The sequence below is a fragment of the Pipistrellus kuhlii genome, unplaced genomic scaffold, assembly GCF_014108245.1.
Source record: "Pipistrellus kuhlii isolate mPipKuh1 unplaced genomic scaffold, mPipKuh1.p scaffold_m20_p_4, whole genome shotgun sequence".
Taxonomy (NCBI): domain Eukaryota; kingdom Metazoa; phylum Chordata; class Mammalia; order Chiroptera; family Vespertilionidae; genus Pipistrellus; species Pipistrellus kuhlii.
In genome coordinates, this window is record NW_023425540.1 from 14112997 (window position 1) to 14125336 (window position 12340).

At 42.8% G+C, this 12340-nt stretch overlaps 1 protein-coding gene across 2 annotated transcripts in view; it reads left to right on the forward strand.

The window, feature by feature from the left end:
• The window catches only part of FBXL7 (F-box and leucine rich repeat protein 7), a 282611-nt gene extending 277569 nt beyond the window's left edge, over positions 1-5042 (forward strand). Inside the window, exon 4 of one of the 2 annotated variants that reach the window (XM_045571112.1) lies at positions 3486-5042. In XM_045571112.1, coding sequence (XP_045427068.1) covers positions 3486-4225 — 740 coding nt within the window. In that variant the 3' untranslated portion in view covers positions 4226-5042. Of the gene's footprint in view, positions 1-3411 lie in introns of both variants that reach the window. The other variant, XM_036409441.2, reaches the window with a different exon arrangement.
• The last annotated feature ends 7298 nt before the right edge of the window (positions 5043-12340 follow it).

Sequence of the window (12340 nt, forward strand, 5' to 3'; positions counted from 1 at the left end):
TAGCTGTAGTGTTTCCTTAATTATCACATATCACCTTTTATAAATGTTTAACTAGGGTTCTCCAGAGAAACAGAACCAACAGAGGATCAGGCGCTGAGAAACTTTGCCGTAGTCTGGCTGTATAAGTAACACTCTCACTGAGGCTGAGATGTCCCCTCTTTAAAAAACAAAGATTATATAGGATGATTTCTAAGGTTCTCGCTGTGTCTGTAATGTATGACTGCATGAAATAGCTATAGATATCACCTACGGAGCCATGGACCAGTTTCTTTTCAACCCAAACTTAGCAGATCTGAAAAAAATTAAGACTAACATTAAAATTAAAAATTATTTATCTAAAGTAATATAAGCATATCACAATAGTTTATTTACCAAAACTGAGCTAAACGGGTTATTTCATTAAATTTGGAAGTAACTTTAAAAAACAATGCCTAAATTTCCTTGGACCAAATATTGTACAGTATCTTTCCTGGATTTTGCTAGATATTTTAACTATCTATGGAACAAAGTTTGTCATGTACTCTTGAAAAACAAAGTACCTTCCCAGGTGTCAGAGACGGGCAGTCGCTACAGTGTACGCATAAATTCAGTAGAAGCAGGAGTACAGTCAACCTAGAAAAAGAAACTCAAAACAAAGGAAGATTTCAAAGCCAAAGTTCAGAGATACCAACCGCACGGAGCCCGCTGGAGCAGCATGGGCCGCCTCTGACGAGTCGCATCTTTGTTCTCCAGTGTTGCATTGTATGCTTTACTTCTTCCTGAAATTCTTTGACGTGGTAGCACGTGGCTTTTGAGCCATGTTTTTCCCAGGACCTGAATTTTACACGCATTTCCTGGGCAGCCTGCCAAAAAGTGGGAGGAAAGTCTCAGCTAGCACTTTTGTGTAGCTGCTTGGAAGGTTTGGCTGTAAGTGAGAAACACAGAGGTGCCCAAGGTGAGGCACCTGGCTGAACACATGCCAGAGGGATTCGGGTAGAGCAGAGAGAAAGTGGGCAGTCTATGTAATCTAATAAACTATATCTACATATGCATTTATTTATATACTATATAGACTATTCATACCAATTATTTATACTTACACACTAAAAATATACTCTGCATTTTTACATGGTAACATATAATGAACTTAATTACACAATGAAATAAGTGTTTCATATATTATACACTGAGTGGCCAGATTATTATGATCTCTGAATGCATAATAATCTGGCCACTCATTGTGTTATACATATATATATATATATATGTATATATATATATATATATATATATATATATATATATATATTAGAGGCCCAGTGCATGAATTTGTGCATGGGTCGGGTCTGGCCAGCCTGGCCAGAGGGGAGGGGACATGGGCGGTTGGCTGGCCTGCTTGCTGGTAAAACTCCTGGTCGAGGGTACAATTTGCATATTAGCCTTTTATTATATAGGATATACACTGAGTGTCCAGATTATTATGCATTCATAGATCATAATAATCTGGCCACTCAGTGTATATAATAATGATATATAGTGTAAATATGAATATAATCCATACACATGCATGTTCTTGGGGGGAAAAGGATTAGAAACAATGCTTAGAGAGGCATCAGAAGAAATCTTTCTGAACTTAAATTTCCATATCTGTAAAATGGATTGTTTCAAAAATCAGGTAAGAAAATGTTTATAAAAACTCTCTGTAAACTTTATAATTCAACACATATAAAAGGCATTATAATAAAATATAGACAACTGTTTTACAATGTAAGTATACATCAGCCAGGGTTGAGGTTTTGAGGACATTTAAATGTAAGAAATTGGATTCTTCTACCTGATCTGCCTATAGAAGACTCTATTCACTCTATAGGGCATTCATTCGTTCATTCTACCAATACTTAGCACCAATGTGATACAGGTGTGAAGGAAACAGCAATGAACAGCCCAGAGTCCCTTTTCTCAGGAGCTGACATTCCAGAGTGGGGACAAAGTGACAGAAACAGAGCGCTGTGAATGAATGGGAGCCAGGCAGGGGAGACTGGGTCACACAGGGTAATTACTGGTAGAGAAGACTTGCCCAGTAAACTGACAGGTGCTGAGAGACCTAAGGAAGTGGGATGGGCTCATGGAGATCTGAGGGAGCCCAGTCCAGTACACGGACCTGAGGCAGGAGAGAATGTGACAAGTCTGCAAAGAAGCAAGGAGGCCAGTAGGTTCGAAGGAGCAAGTGCTACACTCAGAGTGCACAGGGGGCAAGTCCTTGAGGCCCCTAAGACTGTATTTTACTCTGGGGTATGGGTGTCATTCAGAGGCGTTGAGCAGAGTGACATGATTGCAGTTTCTGTTTTCTATAATCTTTCTGGCAGCTGTGAAGAGACTAGAAGGTCAGGGGTGAGGCAGGACAGGGAGACTGTGTAAGAGGCTAGAACCGTGGCCGGCAAACTGTGGCTCACGAGCCACATGGGGCTCTTTGGCCCCTTGAGTGTGGCTCTTCCACAAAATACCACGGCCTGGGTGAGTCTGTTTTGAAGAAGTGGCATTAGAAGAAGTTTAAGTTTAAAGACATTTGGCTCTCAAAAGAAATTTCAATCATTGTACTCTTGATATTTGTCTCTGTTGACTAATGAGTTTGCCGACCACTGGGCTAAAACAATAATTCAGAGGACACGATTATTCTTCCTTCACCCAAGAGGATTGAATTGAATCCCCAGATGGTCACCTTGTTAGACTACCTGTATTTCCCATAGAGTATTCAGAGTATGTCCCTATCCATTACCTGGCTGCATCCTCATTTTATCTCCCTATATTGGAGGCACACCAGCTGTTCATTCCTGTTATAAGAGAGTCTTGAGGTAGAAAAGTTAAGCCTCTTGCCTGAAACCATAAGAAATAGACTTGAATCATGTGTGGCTCCCAGTCAGAGCTCTTTCAGCCAAACCGAAGTCTGGGCCAAGCCTCCTTCTCTCTCATCTCACACTTCTTTGGACCAGAGAGCTACCAGGCCACTATGGGGAAGAAGTAGCCTTTACTGAGCTCCCAGGACCAGGACAAGATATTTGCACATGTCTCATTTCTTCTTCACAGTCACCTTTCAGGGACCATCAACATCCCCATTTTAAGACAAAGGAAATACTCAAAAGGCTTGACTTGCCCAATATGTACCCAGTAGAGATGGATCTGGAATTAGAACCATGGCTTTTCTGATTCTAAAGCTCGAGAACCACCCCCTTAAACTCAAATAATCAAAATAGTTTTTTGATATTTGTTTTTTAATCAATGAACAGGGAGAACCCATCCTTCGGGGCCCAGTAGGGAAGGGGATTGGGCTGGGGGAGGGCAGGAAGCTATGACATCCCCACCCAGGGCAAGCCCCCTTCCCCGCCCCCCCATCCCCGCGGTTGCTCTGAGCCTGTGTTCTGTCTCTCTGTGTAGGGTGCTCCAAAGTGACCTGCATCAGCTTGACCCGGGAGGCCTCCATTAAACTGTCCCCCTTGCATGGCAAACAGATTTCCATCCGCTACCTGGACATGACGGACTGCTTCGTGCTGGAGGACGAGGGCCTGCACACCATCGCGGCGCACTGCACGCAGCTGACCCACCTGTACCTGCGCCGCTGCGTCCGCCTCACCGACGAGGGCCTGCGCTACCTGATGATCTACTGCCCGTCCATCAAGGAGCTGAGCGTCAGCGACTGCCGCTTCGTCAGCGACTTCGGCCTGCGGGAGATCGCCAAGCTGGAGGCGCGCCTGCGGTACCTGAGCATCGCGCACTGCGGCCGGGTCACCGACGTGGGCATCCGCTATGTGGCCAAGTACTGCGGCAAGCTGCGCTACCTCAACGCGCGGGGCTGCGAGGGCATCACGGACCACGGCGTGGAGTACCTCGCCAAGAACTGCACCAAGCTCAAGTCCCTGGACATCGGCAAGTGCCCCCTGGTCTCGGACACGGGCCTGGAGTGCCTGGCCCTGAACTGCTTCAACCTCAAGCGGCTCAGCCTCAAGTCCTGCGAGAGCATCACGGGCCAAGGGCTGCAGATCGTGGCGGCCAACTGCTTCGACCTGCAGCTGCTCAACGTGCAGGACTGCGAGGTGTCGGTGGAGGCCCTGCGCTTCGTGAAACGCCACTGCAAGCGCTGCGTCATCGAGCACACCAACCCTGCCTTCTTCTGAAGGGACGGCTCCCGGCCCTGCAGGTGCTGCTTTCCTGCAAACATGAACAGGAGGAAGTGTGTGTGTGTATGTTTTAAGGCAGCCATGTAAGCACCGACACCCGCTCATAACAGCTCTTTCTTCCAGGAAGGTTCTTAGGCATCTGGCTTGTGTTTTCTTCTACTGTCTCGGGGGCAACAAAGGTCATGGAAAGGAAGGGGGTGGGGTGGGCGGGACAAAGGTCTTTTGCAGGAAAGGGTTTTGTGGGTCAGGTCAGGTAGTTGGCAAGGAAGTCTCTGTGCTCACAGAAGTTGTACCTCAGAAAGCTGATTCGATGGCTTTGGAAGCATCCCCTTCTGTCTCTGTCTCCTCCTGATCCCATTTCCAGGGTCCTACACCCCCACCCCTCATTTTCTGGCTTCTCTGCTTCCAACAGCAACCATAACACATTATCAGAGTAATGATGCTCTCCTCACCCCCTCCCCCTTAAACTGCTTGATTGGCCTAAGCCACACTCTACAATCCCACACCCAAGCAAATCTTGTTAAATCCATGCCACAGCGCCTGGTGGGTACAAAGTACTTGCAAACCTGTTTGGAGAATCTCTTGCATCAAGCAACATGGTGCAGGAGGAAAGACCTGCCTTTGCCCCCAACTCTGCTGCCAGTGGGTTCTGTGATGTCAGGCAAAGCATCTGACTGCTCTGGGCTTCGGCTGCCAGCATTATATAAGAAGCCATCCAGCTCCAGGATTGGCTTCATGCCCAGGTTAGGACTGAGGGAATCAAGATGTCAATGAACAGAAGTACTTTAGCCTAGAGCAGTGGTCAGCAAACTCATTAGTCAACAGAGCCAGATATTAACAGTACAACGATTGAAATCTCTCTTTTGAGAGCCAAATTTTTTTTAAACTTAAACTTCTAACGCCACTTCTTCAAAATAGACTCGCCCAAGCCGTGGTATTTTGTGGAAGAGCCACACTCAAGGAGCCAAAGAGCCGCATGTGGCTGGCGAGCCACAGTTGGCTGACCACGGGCCTAGAGCACAATAGGCATCTACTACCTCTACCAAGAGTGTAAGCCCTATGGATGCTTTCAGGAGATTCAGAAGTGCCGATGCTAGTGTCCTCTATGCCCTTCACTCCATTCCAAGTATTATCCCCATCCCTGTTTGTTTGGATGGGTGAGTCTCCTGGGCATCTTCTCCCAACCTGCTAGATCACCCACTTCCTACCACCAAGCCATTCCTAGCCACAGCAAAAGCCCACATCCTTCAGTCAAGCTGATCTTTCAAACAGAGAGTTTTCAAATGGAGGAAAGGCCCTCACAGTTTTTAACTAACAAGCAAGGCCCAAAAGAGCACATGTCCTGCAGTGCACATGTGGCCTGCATCAGGCACATCTGCCCTGCAGCTGGCAAGAACAGACACCTTGGTTCGTTGTCATTCAGATCACATTTCTACTTTTCTCATCTATTTATTTCTTCGTGCATCCAGACTCCACCGCATGAAGCCCGCTGGAGTTAAGTCATAGTGTTTCGTTGTGCAGATTGCCACCTTGTGTGCCTTCCCCTGTGGCCGTCTACATGTTCTTTGTCGAAGAATGCAGGGCAGGCTTCCAGGTGTTCATATACTGTTCACTCGAAAATGCCAGGCAAATGAAGAGGGGACACGTTGATAAGGCTTTTGGCGCTGGTTCACCCGCCAGGCCCTTGGAATAAAACATTCAAATAACTGCCAAGTATAAATTTTAAATGGTCCTATTTGGATAGAAATCCATTTGCTAGCCTCATTCATGTGAAATCAGGATGCCAGGAGGAATTCCACTGCTTATTTTCATGTAATTGAGTTGCCTTTTGTTAATAAACACATGATCTTTCCCAAATTATGCTCTGGCCGTGCCCCTCCTTCATCACTGTTCAAACCACTCATCCTTTCTTCCTGAAAGTGTCCACCATCCAAACCCAGAACCTCTGCATCAACAAGGCAAGCATGTGGAATTTGTCTCAGATCAAGCTTACACACCACTCGACAACTGCACTCCCACTGTAGGCTCCCTGCCTTCCTTTGTCTTGTGTTGGGAAAGAGATAGAGTGAGGTGGTGTCTGCCCATGCATCATATGAAATATGGTCTTCTCTCCAGTCAACATCGTCAACAACTTAGATGTGCAATCAAGACCATGGGATTGGATGGGGTGGGGGATGAATTGTTTGGCTGGGGATAGTACCGAGTGATAGCCATAGAGCTTAGCGCCATAATAGGGGTTGAAGATAGCATTCCCCTGCTCTGTGACTTGTGATCTTGTCTAAAGTCTCAGAATTTGAGTCACAAAGGATTGTTCCTAACCCTTGGCACTGAGGTCTTCCAAGTGAGCTGTTTTCATACTCGCAGAATTAAATAGGAGATCCAAAATGGTTCCCTGAACCAGAAAACGGAAGTCGCAATACAAATATTTTTATCACCACCACCTAACCACATCATCAAAACGGTCTTCCGAACATGAGACAAAAACCACCTTCCATACTGATTGCCTAGCACATACTGTCTTTCCCAGTTTCTCCCTTTTTCTAGGCCTTCTTTTTTATTCTGCTTCCCCTTGGGGTATGAATCCATGACAGAGGTTACTGGAGAAATCGCTCAGCAGATTTTTAGAGACCAAACAAAAGGCCTCATAGGAAATTTATCTGTTTTAAAACTGCTTCCTTCCTGCCTCTGCTAAATTGAATGCTCATTGTTGTTTGTTTTTTTTAATTCTAATGTTCAAATCACTGCGTGCTGTATGAATCTAGAAAGCCTTAATTTACTACCACCAAGAAATAAAGCAATATGTTGGTAATTGGGTCAAGCCTCATTTACTATCCTGGCTAGAGGAGCATGATATTCAGATGGGACGCTCAAAAGTGAGCAAGAAACTTGCCTTATGTTGAAGTGGAGAGCAAGCCAGGTCACTGCAGCTGTTGTCCCTCTGAAGTTGCATCCACGGTTTTGTCATTTCCCTTGGCTCAGTGACTTTGGCTGAAAATTAGCAAGTAAGTGAAAAGTCTTTACCTTTCCAGTTTAATTTACATAACCCACATTTGCAGCCAGATGTATTTTGGAATTCATAATTTTTTACATTTTACAAAGTTATCCGGCATATTTTGTAACAGCCCTGGCAGACTCTCGCACAGCACCCTTATTCAAGCATGCTAATATTTCTGCATAAGATTATTGCAAACTCTAAATAGCTTGCATCCCTTCAGGTCAGGTTCTATCACCAAATTAATTTGTGCCAAACATAATGGGGAAAAAAAATTCTATTTTTTCAGATCTTTCTAGATCAGAATTATGGATAAGTAATTGTGCACCTAAATGTTATTCTCCTGGCACCAGTTACAAACATTGGAAACATCTACAAAATTATGTTGACTATTAGTTGTTATAAGTTTTTAAAAAAAAATTTTTTTTAAAGTCTTAGAGCATTAACACCTGGAAGGTTAATATGGCAGCTTGATCTAAACAGAAAAAAATATCAATCAGTTGGAAAAAGAGAAATGCCAAACCTCTGTTCAGCCAAACCCTTAGATCTGAGAGATCAATATGGTAGAAAGCAAGTACTGAGAGATGAAAGGCAAATTTCATCATTAGCAAGTAAAAAGGTTTTAAGAGATATCAATTTTAAATCTATTTGTCCTCAACCTTCTTATCACCCTATGTCAGCTGCTTAATGACTCCCATTTAAATCAACAGGACAGAACGTTAACTTGAAGTAGCCCTTAATCTTATCATGCAGTCTCATTAAGATCCCAGAATAAGGCTAGCAGTAAATTAAATGCATTTGTCCTTTACATTTACAATTGTTCAGAACATGTTTTCAAAAAGTTTGGTATCCAGGAACATGCAACATGAAACCAAAAAGATGGAGTGTTTTAAGGGGAAAAGTAAAACATTGCTTTTACCATGTCTAAAATTTTCAGAGAAGTCACCAAAAGTGGTGCATTTGTTCAATAACTGGCAATGATGGTTAGTTCAGAGACAAATTAATTTGATAAAATGCTAAATAGACAGTAGAGAGAATATTTAAAGACTAGGTAAATATTGCCGTGAAAACATTCATGCAGAAAATCTGTAAAACAAATTTGTTTTCCAGGTGCTGCTAAACAAATGGTTTCTTTTTTATTCATACACAAGTGTCCTTACTGTTCCAGGAAGGAGATGGGACAATGGATGCTGATGCTGTCATTGAGACTTACCTGAACAAAGAGCAACTCAGGAGGGTTCAGTAAGATGACCACCAGGTGGGCAAACCTGTTCACATGGGGAAGAAATCCTAATATATAAAAACCCAGGGTCCATGACTACCAATCAAAGGCTCAACCGAACACTGGAAGTCAGTCCTACAGTCAGTGCTGGGTCGCCCCGGCAACCCAGCACTGACTACCGTTGCCATGGGTGTGGTGATCCAGCACTGACTGCCGAGGGGACTCCTTTTTAAAGGATGAGGACATTCTATGAAAACAACACTGAAGCATCATTTTTTGGACAAATTCTAGGAGCCTCAGAGCATTTTGACTCTTCTCCCACATAGCATATGCCAGTGTTTCCCAACCTTCTCTCATGATGAGAATCACCTGGTGGAGTTGTTAAAACACAGATTCCTGAATCCCAACTAAGAAGTGCTAAACTAGAATTTTGGGGAACATATAGGTAAAATTGTATACTTAACTAGTGCTCTAAGACAGATTTTATATACAGAGCACTAAGTTAGGTATGCAATTTTACCTATATGTTCTCAAAAATTCTAGTTTAGCACTTCTTAGTTGGGATTCAGGAATCTGTGTTTTAACAACTCCACCAGGTGATTCTCATCATGAGAGAAGGTTGGGAAACACTGGCATATGCAATAGCACTCCACACACCTGTGACCTGTGATCATGATTTTCCCTGAATCAAGCTTAGGGGGAGGATGACAGCAGCTCCCGTCTTCAATATCCTTGGATTCTTCAGCTAGCATGGCTGCTCTTTTGTATCATTCTAATTGGTATGAATTTAGGATGGGAATGGACAAAATAATTGAGGTTTCCCAACTTACCATGTCCTTTTATTGAAAACCAAGACTATGTCAGTAATTTAAGTAGGTAGCCCAAATAAGATTGATTAGGTAGCCATCAAAATTGCCAAGAAACTGATTTTACTTGTAAACCCATTAAGGTTGGGTTCTTTGAAACCTCAAATTTTATCTGGGTGTGACTGTGAAATTTTCTGCCCACAGTGACAGTAAACTAAACGATGAAAGCCATTAGAAAGTGTGATAAGAAGGCTTTTAATCCCTGTTTCCCTATGTCACAGGCAACAGTCCTTATGATTTTTCAGAGATCCAAATGTCTTCCAAAGCCAGAGTAGGCTTATTAAGCTCATTTCCAGATAGTCACACAATAGATACAGGGGAGAGGGTTCCTAATTACAGAGATTAACCAGTAATTGGTACTTCCTTCTTCTCCAATCTTCTAACCACACTATCTACCAACCACTAATGAATACAGCTGCCCTCTATAAAGAAAGCCTAAAAAAAAAAAAAAATCCCAGGTTTCCCATCATGAATGTATTCTTCATGGGTGTGTTTACATTTAGACTTCAAACAAATTTGTCATGGGCCTTTTCATTTATAGAATGTAGATAAAGGGACAGCACTGTTACAACTGATAAATAACCTCTTCATTTGATCTCAAAGACATTCTTTTGGAGCTGGAGACCAAAGGAGATATAACTACCTTTGTATAATTTTACATTTTTCATACTTCCAGAATAACTGCACAAATTCTTTGGATTTCAACTGCACAATTCCTCATTTTTCAATTCCACTCCCTGATCACGGGGAAATGTTTTTTAATGCTCCCCTGACGTTTAGAAAAGCCCCTGAAGAGATCATTTTGCAGAACAGATCCTCATCTCAGTAGAAGAACCAGAGAGACAGAATTCTGACCATTTCTCTTGTTCTTACAACCACAGCCCAACATGCGATTTATGACACACTTGATCTTTATGAATGACGTCCCTGCAGCAAAGGCTTTCCATTAGCTGATCGGACTCTGAGTCTCCAGTTGGCTCTCCTCCACCACGTTTATCATTTTAAAGCTGCCAAAGGATAATGACCATGGACCCACTGGAAGTCTGGAGAGCAAGAGCCTGTGGATTTAAAGAAAAAGAGACAGAAACATTTAAATAATGACCTCTCACTCACATAATGTAAACCAGTTACCTTCTATTTCCAAGCTGGTATTGTTTCACTGGTACCATCGCCTTTGGGCTTCTGTGTGTAATGTCTATTTTAAATAGTGCACATGGGAAATACAAACCCAGCCATAGGAAAGCTTCCTTTTAAAACTTGTGCTTAACCCCAAATGCATGTAGCCAAATAACCTTCAGGGTAATCATGTGAACTAACAACTCCGTTTGCGTTTATAAAAAGAAAAGCACGCTTTCTCAAGTGCTGAGTGTTTCTGTTTCTTTAACTTCCCTCACCCTAAATGCATTGGCCTTGTGGCCTCAGGGCTCCAATGCCTAATTCTTCACAGCCAATCCTTGTTCTGGCCAGGAAGAAAAGTGACCTTTCTTATCTGATTTTCTGAACAATGCAACATATTATGTTCCTTGCTTAAGTCCTCTGGAGGCCTTACAACCCAAAGTTACATTTTGTGGGGAGCTGGAATCCAAAACAGGCCTTGGGAAAATTAGACTGAAAGTCTCCTTTGGCTGAAACTAAGAAATATTTGGTAAGTCTTATGGTGATGGCAAATGCAACATTTAAAACTTTTTTTAAGGTTTCTACTTCTAGACTTTAGTGAGGTAAATTACATGTTTTTATCTCCCTTTGTAGACTACTGCCCATTGAATTCTCTGTGGTGACTGATGAAATACAAATTGAGATTTGGTCCTGCATGTTTTTCTCTTCTTCATTTTGTTAGTTGCAGTCTGTGAGTTTCGCTACCTTTGTGTAGTACCCATTTTCAGGAGATGCATCCTTGGGGGTGAGAAGGTCTGTGGTGATTTCAAAGAACTTTTCAGGAAACATTGCTAAGGGTGGATAGTCCAATGTCCAGCAGAAAGTATCATTGTCAGAATGTGTGAGTTAATTTGTCAGGAACACAGAACATTTTGGAGGGGATTCTGGACATATAATGAGCTTCATTCTGGAAGACCATAGGGGTATTCCACTCTCTTCCTGGCGGGTGAACTCCAAACTGTATGCAGAGTCTAATTACCCCATAACTATAAACAAACTTCATCATCTATTTTTAGGAGTTTACTGATCACTCATAATTTCCACATGCTTTAGGCACATCTCCAGTGGTAAAGTGGGTTTCTGTTAAAATCCAGGGCCCCTCATGTAAAGGATTAGTAGCTATCAGAAAAAGCCTCTTGAAAACTGTTATAAAACTAAAGGTAAGAATTTCAGTGCATGTGGCTGAATAATTTCAAAAAACACTTAAGAGAAAAGTGTCAAGGTTCTTTATGATGTTCGTTCTTGGTAGAATTTCATTGCAATAAGGGGTTTGTTGGTATTTTATTCTGTGTTTAATACCCAAATATGCTGTTTCTATATGTCTAGGAATGGAGTACAAATACAAAGAGCTGGACTTTTAAAAGAATAAGTTTCATTTTAGAAGTGTTCCAAATTTGGTTGAAAGTATCATAATTAGAAATTTTACATTTCAGTTCCCACAATGCCATGGGAAAACTTCTGGTCCCATATAAGTGAAAAAAAGAAGAAAAAAAATACTGTAATGAGTCCAATACATATGGATCATGTCTTAGAACAACTCTAGATATTAATTTTATTTCAGAATACTGGTACCTCACCTGAATATTGGGTTGTGGAATGGTTATTGGGGTTACGCATAGAGAGCTAGTAGTCCCCTGATACAACTCTGTGTTCGAGGTTTGTGTCCTGGGCCCCCCATTGGCCTTCTGGGCCCTGCCATAAAGGGCTGAGACCCAGATGTAAGTCTGAGCCCCAGATGTATGTCTGGGTGCTCGAGCAAGACACCAGGAGGTGCTATGGGCCCAGGTGGGAGGTCTTCCGCAAGGGCAGGACTTCGGGATGATGAAATGGTGGTCAGGACTAGCATGAATATTTAGATTCTAATTAAGGAATAGGCACTAGCTTCCAGAATGATTCCCGGAAATGGCCTTCTGGTTTTCTCCATAATGGTCTGCGACCAAAAGATAGGTCTGAG